This window comes from Mustela erminea, chromosome 14 (genome assembly GCF_009829155.1).
Source record: "Mustela erminea isolate mMusErm1 chromosome 14, mMusErm1.Pri, whole genome shotgun sequence".
Lineage (NCBI taxonomy): Eukaryota > Metazoa > Chordata > Mammalia > Carnivora > Mustelidae > Mustela > Mustela erminea.
The window spans coordinates 82727090-82745998 of NC_045627.1; the positions used below are offsets into that span (position 1 = coordinate 82727090).

The 18909-nt window shown below is 46.7% G+C and overlaps 1 protein-coding gene and 1 long non-coding RNA gene across 3 annotated transcripts; both read right to left on the minus strand.

Moving 5' to 3' along the window:
- Positions 1–239: 239 nt before the first annotated feature.
- On the minus strand, positions 240–12849 carry NSMCE4A (NSE4 homolog A, SMC5-SMC6 complex component). Of its 2 annotated transcripts, none has more exons than XM_032311913.1 (11): positions 12465–12849; positions 11676–11753; positions 9618–9748; positions 7651–7802; positions 5742–5841; positions 4754–4844; positions 3808–3902; positions 2242–2290; positions 1430–1524; positions 1253–1337; positions 240–408 (listed from the first exon to the last, which is right to left on the minus strand). In XM_032311913.1, exons 1-10 carry the CDS (start codon positions 12748–12750, stop codon positions 1263–1265), a joined length of 1152 nt encoding a protein of 383 aa, XP_032167804.1. In that variant the 5' UTR covers positions 12751–12849; the 3' UTR covers positions 240–408; positions 1253–1262. The 2 variants fall into 2 exon arrangements, with proteins under 2 accessions (XP_032167804.1, XP_032167805.1); XM_032311914.1 differs by lacking the exon at positions 12465–12849 and adding an exon at positions 12085–12235.
- Positions 12850–13560: 711 nt separating this feature from the next.
- On the minus strand, positions 13561–15002 carry LOC116572706. Its single transcript, XR_004278490.1, has 2 exons — positions 14534–15002; positions 13561–13956 (listed from the first exon to the last, which is right to left on the minus strand). It is a non-coding gene; the product is annotated as an uncharacterized LOC116572706 (long non-coding RNA).
- Positions 15003–18909: the final 3907 nt, after the last annotated feature.

Below are 18909 nucleotides of genomic sequence, written 5' to 3' on the forward strand. Positions count from 1 at the left end.
CTAAATCACAGGCTGAGCCTATAAAACTGCTGATAGGTGACTGTGTTTTCCTTCCAAAAACGATTTCACATAGTTCAACCTAAGATCTGTGGACTTGACCAGCTCATTTTACAGCTAAAGAGGCGTGAGAAGAACCATAATGCTGTACAGGCCGCAACAGCCGCGCCAACAGTTTCAGTGGGACAGGACTGGAGAAAGGCCAGACCCTGGCATGATGGGAAAATAAAGAGCAACTACAGTTATTTGTGAATATGGCAGTGAATTTCCTTTAATCAAAGACAACCTTGACAAATTCATTAACTATCAAAAGCTACGTTTTACTAAAAACAATCTTTTAAAAATGTTTAATCATACAATATATACAATACATGCTGTTTTCCTTTTTGGATCTCACTATCCATTTGAGTCCTAAAAAAGAGGGAAAAAGAGCTGGTTAACAGTTTATAAGTGATAAAATGAATCAGAAGCTCCCGTAATACGTGAACTTGATATACGTTGATAGGATCGAACAACTAACTAGTCCTTTCTCTCTGAGGAGGGCCCCGGTCTACCCACATTTTATACCTTCTGTCTGTTCACTTTCCCTCCGTTATCTTGGAACAAAAGCAGCTCAGTTAATTGAGGCAAATATTAAGAGTTTACGTTAAGTATTAAACTCTCAAAATTATAGAAAGTTTGTGATACCAAAAAATCCTTAATGATCTAACTCAAAATCCTCCCATTTTACAGAGAGATTTATAGACAAAATGAAGCTGAGTGAGATTAAGTGGAGCGTTCAGTAATTTTAAACCAAGGGGATGGACCAAAGAGCTTCCAGGTCTCCTGACTTCCACCCACAAGTAAATGCCCGATCCTCATGAAGATTTCCTTCTAGCACCTTCTCCTTCATAAAAATGAAGAAGTGTTCCACAGCCTAAATCAGATTTCAGAAATGCCCATTCCGTGACATTCTTCCAGGTAATTCTGTCCTAATCCTCCTTTTCTACTTCCTAGCTATAAAACAAGCACATCGAATCAAACGGTGAACACAGCTGATGGGAGGGTTCAATATTCCACTTAAGCGAAGTAAGCCGTAGACGGGGACTTGGAGCCACTGGGCCCAGCGCTGCCTTTCTCACTGGCAGACAGTTCTAAGAATAGAGCACTAGAGGGAGGCAAATCCCAGTTTCACCAGAATGCAAAAAAAAAAAAAAAAAAAAGGAAGAGGGTCTGGAACGCTAATTAACATTTAATACCACATAGGAAACCTTACTTTGCTGGTGTCAGACGCTTAGCCTTGGCTGGCTCTGTCCTGAAGCGATCACCGGCTCTGAGATCTCAAAGGTCTTCACAATCTCCTGGCAGAGAACAAAGAACATTTGGGGACCGGTTTACAGCAAATGGTGTGGGAGGCAGAACTACCCCGGGGGGGCAACGTGCAGAGCTTTACCTCCCAGTCCCGGTAACTCAGAGCTATGATTCCTTGATTCCTAATTTGGGTGTTTTGGTCAATTCCCTCACTTTCTTCATTAATATTAACAGGCTCTGTTTGAAAGACAAAGTTTTCAAAGGTTATCAAATCGCAAGAGGGACTCTGAACAGAAAAGGATGAGAAGGAATGAACCCGTATGCAAAAGACACTTAAAATATTACACACTTTTCAGGATTCCATGCATCACTGATGTGTTAAAGAGTTACTACAGCAGCAAGTAATCCATTTGTTCCCATTAAAAAAATAACTCCCCGCAGCAGAGTTATGCGTGGCAATCATTTGAAGACCTCTGCCTATCTACCTACCAACCTCAGGGCTGAGCCCTACTGAGTCCAAGAGAAGCTGAGAACTCATGAACCAGCAAGCAGGGCTATGAAAGAACTTGACTCTCTACAGGGGACCCTTAGAAAAGGCTCCCTGAGTCAGTGAAATTATTCAACTACGAAAGACTCTCTCAAGGAGAAGGAGGAGGCGGCATCAGGGGAAAACAGAAGGCAAGAAAGTACAACAGTAACTACGATTACAGAAATTCTCAATTAGAATGGGAGGGACTTTCTTGTTCATCTTTATGGCCGTGGATATGGAGTCAATGATACAGATGAACCCCCTGATTTGAACCGATGACCATGTCTGCACTATTAGTTAGTTGAGCAAGACACAGCCTTGTGAAAGTTACCTAGAATGTAAACTCGGTTCCGTTCAGAACACTGCATTTCATGAACTTGAATAACACATTTTCTCTAAAACTAATTTAACGTACTATCACTAACCTATTATTGGCAGTCGGTCTTGGTCAAGCTTTATTCTTGCAAAACCATCCTAAAACACAAACATAATTTTAGATGTAGAGTCAAAAGCCGATTTAAAAAATTAGATCCAAAACCTATAACCACTGGATTAAAAAACATCAATTAGAAAACTCCATACCCTAGAGGGCACCGGGGTAAGGCGGTCGGTTAAGCCTCTGACTTACTTTCAGCTCAGGTCATGATCTCAGGGTCATGAGACTGAGCCCCACATTGGGCTCCAGGCTCAGCAGGGAGACTGCTGGAGATTCTCTCCACCCCCCACTGCTCCCCACTTTTCTCTCAACAAAAAACTAAACTAAAAAGAAAAAAGGAAACTCCGTATCCCAGACAATCAGAATGTACCATAATAGATTATGTGGTGAGACTTTACATGGGGTCCCCTCTCAGGTTCCTCAATAGCATCCATCCTAAGGATCTCCTAAATAAGACCAAAACTGCCGTGGCTCTTAAAACGTGGCTCTTAAACAGGATTCATGACTATTTTTGGACACTCGGCATCTTATTATGTATAACTCATTTACCACTGACAAAATACGCCTTTGTTATCATTTCTGGGAAAAAAAACTTTGGTCGATGAAAGATTTTTGACTGAGGTTAAAATCAAATTCATGTTCCATGAGTGGGAGTACAACCTGCTGGAAGACTAAAGAGTCGAAAGCAAATTTCCATAGTATATTTCTGAGTAGGGGTTTTCTTTTCTTTTTTTTTTTGGAACCTTAATTTTGAAATAATTTCAAACTGAAAGAGTACAAGGCTACTGTAAAGACCTCCCATATATTTTCCCCAGCTTCACCCCCTGTTCAAGTTCTGCCGTAACTATTTCCCCTTCTCTACATACGTGTCAGGAATTTTCATGAGAGAGTAAGTGATAGACAACCTGCTCCCTTTCCTTAATACTTTGTGGATACTTCCCAACAAGAATAAGATATTTTCTTACAGGACAACTATCAAATTTGGGAAATCCCACACTTACACCATACTGTTATATAATCTCTAGCTCCATATTCAAATTCTGTCAATTCATTCTGTAAATAAATCCTAAAATATAAAAGCATACAATTTTTTTAAGTTTATTATGTTTAGTAATCTCTTCACCCAACGTGGGGCTCAAACTCACAGCCCTGAGATTAAGAGTCACACATTCGGCCAACTGAGTCAGCTGGGCGCCCACAGGCATTTCAGCTCGTTTCTTCTGTCTGTGTGCCAATGCTCTGCTGCTACGGGTCTACCATACATACCGGTCAGTACGAATACCTTTGAAAGCTCCCATCCACAGCTCTTATTATTTAGCCCTCTTTTTTGAAAGAGTGAAACAGAGCGAACAAGAGAGGGGTAGAGTAGAGAGAGAATCTTAAGCAGGCTCCATACCCAGTGCAGAACTGGACACAGGGCTCGATCTCACGACCCTGAGATTATTACCTGAGCCGAAATCAAGAGATGCTTAACTGACACAGCCACTGAGGCACCCCTATCATTTACCATTTTAAAAGCTATAAAAGAAAAAAGAGAAACAATCTTAAATCTTACCCTTATAATGAAGGAAACATGAAAGATGTTTTCCACTGTCCGGGGGAAAGAGTGTGGATCAACCACAAAGTCAAAGAAGGACATAGGTGTATCAGCTACAGACAAAAGAGGAAAAAAAGATTCTTTAAAATAGGAAAGAGAATTTTTGCCGATCAGTAAGACCAATATTCTCTTATGTTAGCAGAGGAAGGAAATGGGTGCTCGACCTGTTGTGGGAGTGAAACCAATGCAGCCCTTCTGGGGAGGCAATGTGACTTATCTATTAAAAATATGGACGCCCACTGACCTGACAACCCTCCTCCCAAACCCTGTCCTACAGAAGTATCAGCACTTGTGCACAAAGTTGTGTACCATGATTTCTCACTGCAGTGGGTTTCCCAAGAATAAAATGCTAAAAAGAACCTAGTCGTCCACCCACTGATGGAGGATAGAGCCATACGATGGGAATCACTAAAAAGTGTGATCTGCACGTACGGATGTAGCCGAACGTCCACATGGAAAACTCATGTTGCAGGAGAATGTGTATGTTATGATTAGCTTTGCAAAAAGCTAAAAAAAAACAACAAAAATCCCCAATTTACTTATGTGCCTGGTTATGTGACTGAAGGTCTGAAAGTAGACAAGCACATCGTACAGGCGGCCGCCTCTGGGGAGCGAGGGAATGGGTACTCAACTTTCCCCCCTTCTACGGCACCTTTTATTTTGTAACAGAAAAAAATACATCTTTTAAAAGCAAAAATGCAAAGTTACTTTGCCAACACTCTCTCACGGGATTGCTAAAGGAAAGAAGCTTCATTAAACATACATGCCAAAAAGAGAATCAAAATGACTCAAACATTACTATAACTGAAAATACTTTAAAAAAACAAAAACTTCTCAATGCAAGTGATACGTGTCTAACTGATAAATACAAATTGCTCTACTTTGAACTTGGTATCACACTTACGATCTTCTCGAAAATATGTTTGCAGCAATCCCAAAATTCTTTCCACTTCTTTTTCTGTTGCTTCTTGATGAGACTCTTCCATTTCATTTAACTGAAAATACAAAGTTGTTACCAAGCAGACTGACCTACTTGCCTGCCCATTCACGTTTTCTGCTCCTGACATATCCGAACTCCTCTAGCTGTCTTGTATTGGGGGGTTGCTAGTAGCTTTTATCCTTGTCTTAAAATTTACATTTAAGGGACACCTGGGTGCCTCAGTGGGTTAAGCCTCTGCCTTTGGCTCAGGTCATGATCTCGGGGTGCTGGGATCGAGCCCCACATTGGGATCTCCACTCAGCAGGGAGCTTAATCCCCCCTACCCTCTACATGCCTCTCTGCCTACTTGTGATCTCCATCAAGTAAATAAATAAAATCTTAAAAAAAAAAAAAAATTACAGTTAAAAAAAAAAAGATTTTCTAGTTTCAGCAACATTTTCATATTAACTTTTTAATAGAGCAATAACATTACCAAATCAACCATTTTCAGGTTGGACACAAATAGCAAAATATACAAAGTGCAGTTAAGAACAGTGGTTCTCAATGGAGAGTGATTTTGCTTCCTGGGGACATGTGCCAGTATCTGGAAATGTTTTTGGTTGTCATAACTGTGGGGTTGGGGGGACAGAGGCTACGGCACCTAATGGGTGCCTGATGGAGAGAAGCCAAGGTTGTTACAGGGCGTCCCACAGCACACAGGACAGCCTCTCACAACAGAGAAGGACCCAGCCCCCAGTGTCGATGGTGCGTAGGTTAAGAAGCCCTGGTTTGGGACTACAGACATGGATTAAAACTAAGACAAGGGGTTAATCCAATAAAATGTTTAAACACTAAAATTATTTAAGTAATTATTTAAGAACCAAACCTGACTCTAGACTCTACAGCTTGGGAAGATGGCCAGATTGCCTGAACATTATATTAATGTAGCCTGAGGTGTTTTTAAAGAACAAACCTGGTCAGGCATTGTCTTCTTCTCTTCTGTCCTGGGACCTTTTCTTGGACGATCACTTCGTGGCTTTGGCACAGGGAACTCTCCTTGTATTGAACCCAACCTAATGAGAAATATGCTTTCATGTCTTTTTTTGTTTGTTTTTAAACGAATTGATTGCACTAACCGGAAGCTGTTCCCACGGAATGGTCGAATTCAGACCTGGCTCCAGTGATACTCGAACTGACATGGACCAAAACTCTTGTGACTTTTTGTGACATCCTCTCTGTTCCCTTTGTGTGTCTCAAAGGACTCCTAGAAGCTTTACTGAACCACAGATGCCCCCTGAATGCCTTCCTATTTTGCTCTCAACAGTAAACCAAGAAATATGCCTGTGGTCTTCCCAGCTAGCCCACTGCCTCTTTGGCAAAGCCAACTTCAGATCCGTGGGAAGACCGAAAGCATGGGGAAGGGGAACAAAAGGGGGAACAAGCTATGGGGTTCTTTCTTACTTTGGACTCTCTAAAAAAAAAACAAAAAACAAAAAAAAAACCCCTACTGCAGACTTCAGTCTGTACATGTACCACACAGAGACCAAGGCCCTGTGAGCATAAACCCGTATGGTCCCTGCCCCTGAGCAGCTCAAAGCGTGCAGTGTAGACGGACAGATCCAAATCCACATACACACACGTCCATCTCAACATAATACACTAGATCCTACAGTGCTGTGCTAGGGTGATATGCAAGTGCTCCGAGAGCATGGGGGCAGAGATCTTTCCAGACATGGGAGGGATCAGGCTGGCTCTCTGATGTTACAATGATGCCTCTGTCTGGAGAAGTTACTGGAAGCTTCCAAGTTAGAGCCTGGGAGATAGGCAAACCCTTCCAGATGGAAAAGACGGGGGAAGACACTGCAGGCCAAAATAAGAGCAAGTGCTAGGGCACAACGCTGTGAGTGATTGGCTGTGGACGCAAGCTGTGCAAGATGAGGAAAGTTTAAGGCACAGCACCCAAGGCTGCATTTAGAGCCTGGGATTTAGGACAGAGCCTTGAACTCAACAGCAGAGAACAGACTTGGACCTCATCCTGTAATGTGTAAGTCTGAGCTTTACGCTGTCAGGTACGCAGTGGTTCTGGGCCCCGGGGTTAGCCGACAGATGCTTGGTCCCACACCTGTGCATCTCCGAAGCTGTCTCACTGAGCTAATCCCGCCCTCCGGAGCTTTGGGAGGGTGAACTGGAATAGACAGATGCCAGGAGCTAGAGCACTTAAGGAAGAAACAACTGGGTGACTGCCCCAGAGAAAGTATCTGCTGGGGGACACAACACTGCCTTTGAAGGTGGCTTCACAAGAGAGAACCAGTAAGGGCTAGTCCTTGTTTCTCCAGAAGGGCTGAACTAGGAAATTAAGACAGAAGCCAAGTTGATCATGAAGATAAACTTTTCAGAAGTATAGAGTTGTATCCAAAAAACTGAGCGGGGCGGCTGGTGTGAGTGACTAAAGCAGGCTTCAACTACAAGTAAGTCAGCGACCATCCAACAGGCAATTACAATGAATGGCACTTTACAGACCTCAGTAAAATCTTGAGACGCTCCATATGAGGTATCATCTGCCTACAGGGTAATATTAAAGACGACAAAACAGAGTCACACATTATGCCCCAGACCCAAAGCCTCACACACCAGAAAACAAAGGAGCCAGCAGAGCCCTGTGGTAAGAGGTTCTGGCCCACAGCCTTTCCTGCCCAAATTCAGAAGGATGAGGTTCCGTCCACATCAAAATTTTATGGGCTTTTCAATCAAAGTTTAGAAAAATCTCCAAAAAATGGCAACCTGATCATCACCTTCACCCTACCAGATAGTTCTCATTCCTACAATAAAAAAGCTTAAGGTTTACAAATGGCTGGTCTGTCAGATTTTTAAAATAATCTTACAGAAAGTGGAATGTATGGGTTTTATTAAAGGTGTTTTCTGCTGTTTTGCCTGATATTTTCCAGGAGTCATAGACTATGAATTCAAAATCAGAACTATCTTCATCACGGATGAGTTCTTCAGCTTCTAGCGGATTTACACCCATATGTGTCAGCTACAAAAATGAAGGGAAACAAAAAACCCCAGTTAAGCCACAGGCAATCGTTCACCACATCCAATCATCTCTATCGCTAAACTTTAAGAGGCCAGATGCAAAGAGCCTACTCAGCGTTCTAACACGTTGGCTACATTTCTTATTATACAAATAATTTTATATAAATTCCAACTTTCAAAGGTAGAAATATTAGAATGAATGAATCCTTAGCCCATCAAAGTATTAGGAAAATTGTACCAACATACAAATCTGAAATCACATCCCTAGTCAAAGGCTCCAAGACAGAACAGGCAAGTTTAGCCAGCTTTCGGGATTTTTCGTTTTTAGCCAACCTCCTAGAGACCTCTACTCAGCTTGTGTCTCGGTATATCCAGACAGCAGTGCCCTAGAGTCAGAGAATTGCTCATCTTACAACTGCCTTCCTGGGAAGAGTTGCTAGAAGTCTAATAATTCTCTTATCCCACACTATGTCACAGAAAATCAAAGTATTACATTTTGAAATCATAAAATAACTATAAGTTATCAAATTAAAACAGTAATATCAAACATAAACAATCATCAAAAAGCCCTCAGGAAGCTTGCCCCTATTAAAAGCAATAAACTCTGAAGAGAGGCTTCAAGAGCCTGATCAGAGATGTAAGGTCAGCAAGCCTCCGTCCCCAACCACATTCCATCCCCACACCATCATCCCGATTCATTTCTGCCTGGTCAAATCTACCCATCTTTTCTTTATAGTACCTATACGTGTACTGGGAAGGGCCCTCCTGACCCAGAGATTACAGAGATGTAATTTAGGGTTTTACACTGAATGCCTTAAGACTTCCAGAATTTACTTTGATTTGTTACGGCACACAGCTCACCTAGATAAATCTCAGCAAGTTTAAAAAAGATAAGCCAGCACATGGTCACTTTATTCATTCAGCTACACACGAGTGTGCATTTTCCAAATGCATTATATCTCACAATAAAAAAGTTAAAAGAAAATTTTTAAGTTTTAAATTTTGGTAATGTTAAACCATTTAAGGTTTTAAAAACAACAGAAAATTCATCTGCCTCCTGCCTTTACAAAAGAATTAATTTACCTGGGCCAGTCTCCTGGTACCAGATCATTTTAATAACCATTTAATAAACATGCAGTCAGAAATGCTGGGACAGAGGTTAGCTCAGAGTGGACCCAAAAAACAGAAAACAGAAAACAAAAACAAAAACAAAAAACAACCACAACATAGTAAAATGCAAGGTCAGCCTCACTGTCCTTTTTTTGGTAAATCCACCAAGGAAAAGTGTAAACACTTTAGCTAACAACCATTCAAATAAAGGTGAATAAACAACAAAAGATCCACAAAAAAGCAAAACCCCAAGTATATTCATAGGGTTCCAAGATATTGTCAAGGACCGATGAAATCATGCCCAACCAGGCCTAACTCCTCTCCAGCTGAGCTCTGCCCACCTGCAGTGTAGGTTTTGCCCAGCCCAGGACAAAGGTCCAGGGTCACTGAGAATGAAAAAATGGTCATTTCTAAATAAAGGGAGCACCCAGAGTCTTAGAATGCTAACAGATTTTTAAACCTCTAAGCTGCCACCCTAAATTCCTCCACAGGGCTCTCCCATCAACCTCACTGTCATCCTCATCATTTAACTTGGTGAGACCTGCTCGGAGGAATCTGAGACATACCCCCCACCCCCGTTCCCCCCAAAAAGGAAAAAGGAAGTGAAATGCATTTGCATACAGAGCAGATAAGCAGAACAGATAATTATACACTATGTGACATGGGAAGTATTTTTTTTTTTAAGATTCTGTAGCTTTGAACTTACTAGAGTTTCGACATATCTTAACATATCAAATGAGTTCAGATCAGAACGCAGTTGCTTTGCCTTCTCTTTGCCCAAATCTGAAGCCAAAACAAGAAACTGGGCATCCAGCACGGCTTCTCTTGCTCGGGACACTATTCAGAAAAGAAGGAAAATACACATTACTACATACCCGTTACTCAGGGATTTTCCCAAAATTTCCACCTACTTAACTTGACATTTCCTACTGGACAAAAAAAAAAAAATTCTCGAACATACCCATCTCCCTTGAAAACCTGCCTCCTCGACCCAACCCACCAAAATCCGGAGTCCCAGCTGCCCAGTCCTCCTAAAAGCCACTCTCCCTCCGGGGTCCTGCTCCTATGAACTTGACAGCTCCGGTTCCACAAAGCCCCTCTCCTCTCCCACACCGGCTCTTTCCTCTGACCCCAGCAGCCCATCTCTGCCACGACTCCCACCTGTGCGGAACTAAGTCAAAAAGGAGGCCTGCTCCGTGTGAGGCAGGTGAGTTGTTGAGGGGCAGGAGGAAATTGTCGAGGAAGCTCACTGAAGGAACAGAGTGGCTTGGGCAGGAAGCCTAGGACCCCCGCCCCGCGAGGCAGCACAGGCCACCAGGTCAATGGTCTACAGTAGGACAGCGACTGTGAGGATGGGTGACCCGAAAACGTTTGACAGAGGACCCAGGACTCAAGATAAGCTATATAGAGAAAAAGATTTAAACAGAAGGAGACAAGGAGTGAGGGAGGCAAGGAAACTGAGGAGGAAGGAGGGGAGGGGGCGGTCGAGGCCTGTGGAGTTGAGAGCAGGCCTCATGGGCCCCGGGAGGGAGGAAGTGCTGTGGGAACACCCTAAAGGCAATCTGGAAAGGGAGCCAAGAAGAGGGGAACGGAGCAACACTCAATCCCAGAAACACCCGTGCCTGGCTCACTCCTAAAGGCCTCCTCACTTGGATCCCCCACTTCCTGAACCTGCTTCAGGCCGCTGAACTGGCTGACTCTGGGTTTTGTTTGTATACATCATTTTTCTCCCATTTTGTTTCGGGAGCGAGGCAACGGAAGTGACCACGCTTGAGAGAGGGCAGCAGAGGCCACCGCTGGAGGCTCATTCCTGGGCTGCCCCTGGGGGCCTCGGCCACCCGCCTCCCAGCACGGCTGGAGAGAAGAACACAGACTTCTCTGTCACAGATGGCTTTGAGGCCTCCACTGAGTTAAAACCATGAATGCCAAGGATCTAGAATTCTCTGCTGAGCGACTCCCAAAGCCCAGCTGAGTGAATAACTTTGCCTTACAGAGTGACCCAGTCCACAGGGCAGAATCAGCCGAGGGCAAAGCGATGTGTGGCTCAAGATTAAGACCCACAGTAAAACAGCAAGGCCATGAACGAGTCCAGAGGAACCTTGAGGACACGGACTGGGAGTCCAGGAGTGAAGAGAAGACAGAGCTAAGGACAGTGGAGGAGGGACTTAACCAGGCGGAGGGGAAATGCCCCATTCTGGAAGAATTCAAATGAGATTCAGCAAATGTAGGAGACCCACCTGGGGGATGGTGAGCAGGCTGTGAGCAGAGCTAGAAAAAGACTCATTTGAGAACAGACAGACAGAAAAACGTTAAGGGCTGTCAACAGGTGAGCCATTAGTCATACTAGGACATGACCACACGTAAAGCTTCTGGTCCTCAAAGAACATGAAGAATCATGTTCTAATCACCAAGTGCATCCAGGGGATACAGCAGTCAAGACCACAGACAGATAAAACAACAGTACATGTGAAGTTCTCAACCCTGATCAAAGAATAGGACCACCTGGGGCGGAGGGGGGTTTCTGAAACAGGCTGCTGGCTGCACCCCCACAATTTCTCATAAAGCCTTCAGGGGGCCTGAGGGGGTGCCTAAGTGCAGTAAAAGCAGTATTACCTCTACAAGGAAAAAGTTTCCAGCACCAGTAAAGCACTATTATATTACGTGGGGACTGCCTGAGGTCAGTAATTTGGCTCTTCTATAAAACTAATCAAAATTATTCTAAAACTTGTAATAAAAAGCTCCCATACATAAAATAACGAATTACCTCCATTAAACAGAGTGTTGGCCTCTTCAAGGACCTCTGTTAATTTGTCGCTGGCATTCAGTATATCCTCCCGGTTTTCTATGTAAAAAAATACAAGGTTTGGGAAATGTGCTCCTGAGGCACGAACAAGTCCTTGACAAAGCGATCACGGCTCACCGATCTGGAGTAGAGCCAAGCCCGGCCCCCCGCTCCCCGGGGAGAGGGGGGCTTCCTTCACACAGCTCCATCTTAACCCAAGTGGCTCGGAAAGAGAAAGGTGACCGTCCCTTTAAGGAGCATGAACTTCAAAAAGGGGCCGGGCTGCCTTGAACCTTCACCCAAGGGGCTCCACAGCGTCTGCAGCCTCCGAGGAGCGCTCCTAAGGGTGGTTCCCAAACTTCACAAGCCACAGAGGCCCCTAGAGCGTCACCCGGCCGATGGGCGGGCCACCCCGAGTTTCGGAGTGGGGGTCCGGGGTGCGGCCCGAGGACTGGCATTTCTGACAACTCCCCCGGGGGAAGGGCGGCCGCGCGCCGGACCCGCCGACAGCCCGAAAAGACGCCCAGGGCCCCCGCGTCTCGCCGCCTCCGCCCCTTCCCGGCCGTCCCGGCTCCCGCGGCGCCGTCCTGCCCCCTCGGGGCCCGCGCGCCCCCGCCAAGGTCGCGCACTCGCTCCACGCGACGGCGCGGAGCGTCCTCGCGAGCCAATGGAGGCCCTGCCGGGAGGCGCGGGGTCGGCCCGGGCGCCGTTGCCCAGCCGGGCGGCGCGGGCCTGCGTCCGCCACCTGCCCCCGCGCGCGCCCCGCCTTACGTTGGACCGAGTTGATGAGCGCCCGGTACTGATGGCGGATCTGGCGGCACAGGCCGTGGTCGGTCTCCGCCTCCAGGCTCGCGGGGTCCACCATCTCGTCCCCGGAATCCGACGGCTCCGTCTCCTCCAGGCTCGGGCGCTCCGGGGCCTCCCTGCGCTCCGGCGCGGCGCCGCGGCGGGACACGGGCGACAGCGGGGACCGCGAGCGGGAGCGGGGGCGATCCCGGTGCGGGTCGCGGCCCCGGCCCCGGCCCTCGGACCGGCGGCCGCTGCTGTCCCCCGACATCGCGCCAATTCGCCGAGCAACTTCGGAACGGCGGAAGTTCGCGCCAGAAACTGAAACCCCTGCTCGGCGCGAGCGCCGCTCCCCGCGGAACGCGGCTCCCGGCCCGCGCCAGGGCACAGCGACGCCTCTGGCGGGAGGCCGGCGGCGGGCGCGGCGCGGGGCGCTCCCGAGGCGCCGCGGGGCCGGGCGCGGGCCCTCCGCGCCCCGCACAGTGGCCGCACCGGGGACCCGCTGCCCGCGCCGTGTGGGAGTTAGAGCCTGGCCGGGCTGGGCCTCCGAGGCCCACCGCACCTGCGTCTTCCCGGGTGTCTTCGGCTCCCCGGGACCCAGCCACGGCCGGGCGACGTCAGGGCGCTCGGAGCATGTGTTGGCGGAGGCCGCTGCGTTGGAGCGGGGCGCGCGCTGGGATTGGAGACAAGAGATGTGGCTCTGGGACCTCAGTTTCCCGGAGCCCTCGCGGGGCGCATCAGATGAGGTTCATGGGCCCCAGGCAATCCCACTCTGGAAGACAGAAGAACCACAAGCAAAATTTAACGACAAAGATGGTCTTTCTCCTAGTAAACTCTGTTCTACGATCCCTTCTGAATGTCTACATCGTGGCAGTTGATGTTCACAACAGGTTCTCAAACTAAAGTATTGCTAAGGGCGCCTAGGTGGCTCGGTGGGTTAAAGCCTCTGCCTTTGGCCCAGGTCATGATCCCAGAGTCCTGGGATTGAGCCCCACATCTGGCTCTCTGCTCTGCGGGGAGCCTGCTTCTTCCCCCCTCTCTCTGCCTGCCTCTCTGTCTACTTGTGAAACTTGTGGTTTCTCTCTGTCAAATAAATACATCTTTTTAAAAAAACAACACCTAAAATATTCTAAAAGATCCTTAACAGGGCCCAAGACAGATGGAATTTTATTCAGAAAATGCCTAAATTTCATTCTTTATATTTTGAGTTCTACTGCAGATGTTGTTTCCCAAAAGCACAAGCAAGCAAAGCCAAAAAGTGGAGACCAGGATTGTGGTATTTCGCAACAGTAGGAAACTAACAGTGGTACCTGGGATGAACAGTGGTGCGAAGACCTTACTCTTTCTGGGCCTGAAGTGTCAGAGCGAAGAAGCAGTGTTACTGGAACCAGATGAAGGTTGAGGCTATGGAAAAGGGGCCACCAGACAGGAGCTGTGGTCCTACAGACATGCAATCATGCCAAAAGAAGAGGAAGTGCTGAGAAAAGAGGAAGTGAAGAGGAAGTGGGGGTAAAACACCTTGGTCTCTCTCTCTCTCCCAAACATGTCTTCAAATGATTTTACCTCCCATTGGCTAAGGGCAGCATGAAGTTAGAGGGCAAGAGAACCTGTGTGATACACTCCATAAATTAGTCTCTGAGCAGAGCAAGGCTAAGAAAGGTGGAGATTAATTTGATAACCGAAATGATGGGTAAAAGGTGTATCAGGGTTTATTTAGCTAGGTATAATAGAAACTCTACTACAAGGCCTTAGCCAAAATAGTTAGAATTTTCCTTGTGACACTGGAAGTCCAGAAGTAGACAGTCCAGGATTAGTGAGTTGGCTTAATTGCGTCAACCCAGAATGTGCGCATGTCACTGCTGCTCATAGTCCATTGGCCAGATCTGGTCACAAGGCCTCAACCCCACCACAGGGTAAGATGGGAGACATACCTTCTATTTCTGTTTCCCTAACCTTTGTTCTCTACTGTCAAAGCCCCCTTTCTACCAAAGAGGCCAAAAAGCAAACAAATGAACAAAACCAGATATTCCCCTTCCTCCCAGCTTCCCTTGTACCTGTGCCATGGAATATGGTGCAATCCTGACTGAAAGGACTAAGGAGAAGTCTACTGAAGGTCTTCTCAGAAACGTTTTCTCCACATTAAAAACAGACACTGAAAGGAAATGCTCCCCTGTAGTCCAAGGTTGTCCACCTGTGTTCTTCAAAATGAGGCAGCCATCTTGTGGCCACATGAGGAAAAATTAACAAATTAACATTACAAGGCAGAAAGACCCCAGGTCCTTGATGACTTAACAAAATTGCTGAACCCAAGCTGCAACAGTCCTCCCACTGGATATCTTGTCACAAGAGGTAATAAGTGTCCTTGTTGCTTACATCACTTGTCACCGGGCATTCTGTGATTGGCTCACAAAACAACCCAAATGATGCATTTCCTTCTTCCTTAAGCCAGTTTGGTTTAGATTTTCTATTACCAAGATATAAAGACGCCAAACGTGCAACCAGATGGATCCAGAAAGTAGGAACTGTGCCTGAAACAGGAAAGAAAGATTAGCACAGTAGTCACGCACAGTAATCAGGAACAGAGCGTTACAAGATGAAGGAGCAGAGACCAGTGAGGGGAGAAGAGCTGACTGGGTAGACTCCCTCCTCCCTCCCTGGGAGATGAGCTTCTGGGTCACCCTCCTAACTAACATGATAGGACAGTGAACTATCGCCAAGTTAGGACTAACCCAGAGGGGGACATCTGGAAAACAGGCCTTCAGGACCACCAGGCAGAGGGGAGGGATGCAGGAGAGTTCCAGCTGGGGCTGAGGTAGAGGCACGGAATGGCCTGGTGCACGGAGTCTCCAGCATGCTGTAGCTGGGCACCAGCGTTCTTGCAACTCAAATGGGAAAAAACATGTACATTCTCGGGTGGGAAACAGTGTATGATTGTTCTGGCACTGAGGAAGCCAGCCAGCCACAGGGGGATCCTTCGGGTCCGATCTGATTTGATGCTAGGAATTCCGGATTTAGGGGCCGTATAAATGTCCAGCCAGGACCCAGTTAGGTCATCTACAATGCGTTTATAGTGGCTAGTGTCGTAAACATGTCACTTGGTGTGATTTGATATTTAGTATATCTCTCAGGGAGATTATCTTGGCTCTCCTCATCGGCCAGGCTCAAGGAGAAGGTAGAAGGTAGTAAAAACTTGACCCCTTAGTCCTCCAATAGTACCTGCTGTGCTAATGATTACGTGAGTCAGTGATGAAAATCTGCCTCTTTTCTGGGTGCTTCATTTGTTAATGCAGGTTTATCGAGGGGTCCACTAGGTGCTAAGCCACGGGCTGGAGGCTGGACATACAGTATTTGAGGACGGCAAACAAGGTCCTACACTCAGGGAGCTGACGGTTTTTGGAGGTAGTCAGATGTCAAGCAAGTGAGACAAAGATGAATATAGAACACCTGTTGTGTTCAACGCTCGGAAGGAAAGGATTTGGAGCTAGGCAGGAATCTGACCCGGGTAGAAGAACCAGGGCCACTGAGGGAAGTCCGGGTCATGGGATGGGAAGGAGCCCAGGAGGGAAGCTGGGGGTGCAGGCGGGGAGGAGAGCAAGGGTCTGGCAGCTGGCCATCACGTGGTGTCCGGGAGCTGCTTCCTTCAAGGTGGGAAATAATCACACGTGTCCCAAGAGGCTCATGCTATGAAACGACTCAATCCTGTATACGCCATATTTTGTATGGCGCTACCAGGCTCCCTGAGAATAAAGGGAATTTCTACAGGAACACAAAAGAGGGTCCGGGAACTCAAGGTGAGAGCTCTAGATAGGTGAACACTGTCCACCCAGGCCGTGGGTGCGCTCTGAGGCCGTGGGGGCGGAGGGCCTGAGCATCAAAAGGCCCGTGACACACACTGTTCAAGCTCAAGGGCATCACGTGCCCATGAGATGCCAGGCTCTGCGAGCAAGACAGACAAGATCCCTGCTGTCGCGGGCAGGCGCCAGCTGGCAATCTTATCAGGGAGAGAGACAACAAACAAGGAATAGATAAATAATTTCAGATGGTGGCAATCTGAGGCAATTAAAAAGCATATTGTGGCAAGGAATTACCTATCAGGCAGTGAGGAGTATGCGTGGGTTACTTGAGCTGAGGTGTAGTCCGGGAAGTCCCCTCTGAAAAGCTGACATTTCAGTTAAGAAGAGGAGTCAGCCACGGGGCACCGGGGTGTCTCAGTCGTTAAGAGTCTGCCTTCGGCTCAGGTCATGATCCCAGGATCCTGGGATCGAGCCCTGCATGGGGCTCCCTGCTCAGCTGGAAGCCTGCTTCTGTTCTCCCTGCTTGTATTCCGTCTCTCTGTCTCTCTCTGTCAAATAAATTAAAACAAAACAAAAAAAAAACAGGAGTCAACCATATAAATTTCATGGGATAGAACTTTCCAGATCTAGAGACTTTTCTTTTTCCCAAGCCCCTCCCTTAAGTCTAGAGGCTGATCCAAAAGCTTCTGAGAGGCCCGGGACTGGGACATACATTCCTATTATCAAGACCTCGGGGCCAGGTGAGCGAAGACCCCTGAGTGTGGGAAGGAAGGGGACACATGGCTCCCAGCGCTTCCCACTTGGATGCCGACAAGAGAGAAAGCACCCGTTCTGCTGTGAGTTGGCAGGAGAGCAGAGGGGCTGCTTGAGGTCAGATGTATAACACAAACCCAGAGACAGGCGTCTACGCCGCGAATACCGCTTACCCGGGACAGGAATGGGAAGAAGAGATAGCAAGGGACTAGGAAATCTGTACTGCTGCAGGGATGCGTTATTTTAGTCGTTTCAGACGAGATGTTTAACAAAAAATATTAATTTTTCATCTGTATTGTCAAACAATATGTGCAAATTACTAATCAAACAGTGCAAATGAGTATTTTCCAGGCTCTCAATACTTACGGGTCCAAAAGGATTGTTAGCCTCCCCACCCCACTGTCTCCTCCCTCTTTTTATGGAAAGGAGCCACAGCATATTAGTAAACAGCAACGGGCCCTTGAAACTTCTGCACCTGGAGTGATTTCCAGTTGGCAAAACAAACCAACCAGTGTTAGCTTGGGGACATTTGGGAACACGCGTAAGCCTTGAGCCTCATCTGGTCTTCCAAGACCAGATTTCTTTCTTTCATTTCATTAACATTAAAGAGGATTTATGCATAAATAAAAAAGGCCTGTGAATTAAATTTTTTTCCTAATCCCATGTTAATAAGTGTCTTGATGGGATCACACCTGTTATGTATTTGTCACCCCAAAACTTGACTACATGCCCTCAGTAACACTTTACTCCAGTGCTTTCCGAATGTTAGTGTGCATTTGATTCACCTGGGGATGGCTGTTAAAACTGTAGATTCTGATTCAGTAGTTTGGGAGGGAGCCTCTAATTGGCCATTTCTTTTCTTTTTTTTTTTTTTAAGATTTTATTTATTTATTTGACAGAGAGATCACAAGTAGGCAGAGAGGCAGGCAGAGAGAGAGAGAGGAGGAAGCAGGCTCCCCGCTGAGCAGAGAGCCCGACACGGGACTCGATCCCAGGACCCTGAGATCATGACCCGAGCCGAAGGCAGCAGCTTAACCCACTGAGCCATCCAGGCGCCCCTAATTGGCCATTTCTAATTCGCAGGTGATACCCAGGAGACCATACTCACACCTGCTGGAGGAGCAGAGATGCAAAACAATTTAAATATGTTTACTCACTTCCGAAGGCCAGAGTGAGATTTATTATTATTATTATTGATCGATAATTCACCTGCTGTAAAATTCACACTTCTTAAGTATACGATTCAGTGGTTTTTATTGTTCACAAGATTGGTGCAGCCATCACCACAATCAACTTTAGAGCATTTTCATCCCCTCAGGAAAAAAAACAACTCATACTTATCAGAAGTCACTCCTCACTCTCCCCAAGTCCTATGAAGGATTTAGAAGAATTTAGGCTAAGGGTAGAAATGCTGAATGCAACTTATTTTAGATATCATGGGCAGGGACATCTTCTCTGAGAAGGGGCTATTTGAGATCCGACTTGAGTCACGCAAAGATGCAGGGAAATCATATTCTGGTCAGAGGGGATGGCAAAGAAAAGTCTTTGAGGATAAAATGAGTCTGGCACAAGGGCGCCTGGGTGGCTCAGTTTGGTTAAGCCGCTGCCTTCGGCTCAGGTCATGATGTCAGGGTCCTGGGATCGAGCCCCACATCGGGCTCTCTGCTCAGTGGGGAGTCCGTTTCCCTTCCTCTCTCTCTGCCTGCCTCTCTGCCTACTTGTGATCTCTCACTGTCAAATAAATAAATAAAATCTTTAAAAAAAAAAAGAAAAGAAAATGAGTCTGGCACATTTGAAACTGTAGGAAGACGCACATAGGTGGAGAGCGGTACCCAGGGGAGAGAGTGCTGGAAGGTCAATTTGGTTTTGACTCTCATTATCAG

Excerpts from the sequence above, each read along its gene's own strand:
- NSMCE4A (XM_032311913.1), bottom strand. The coding sequence starts at position 12,750 with ATGTCGGGGGACAGCAGCGGCCGCCGGTCCGAGGGCCGGGGCCGGGGC. Across the intron at positions 11,754-12,464 it reads GCTCATCAACTCGGTCCAAC|AAAACCGGGAGGATATACTG; the intron begins GTAAGGCGGGGC and ends TTTTTTACATAG. Across the intron at positions 3,903-4,753 it reads AACATATTTTCGAGAAGATC|CTGATACACCTATGTCCTTC; the intron begins GTAAGTGTGATA and ends TTTTGTCTGTAG.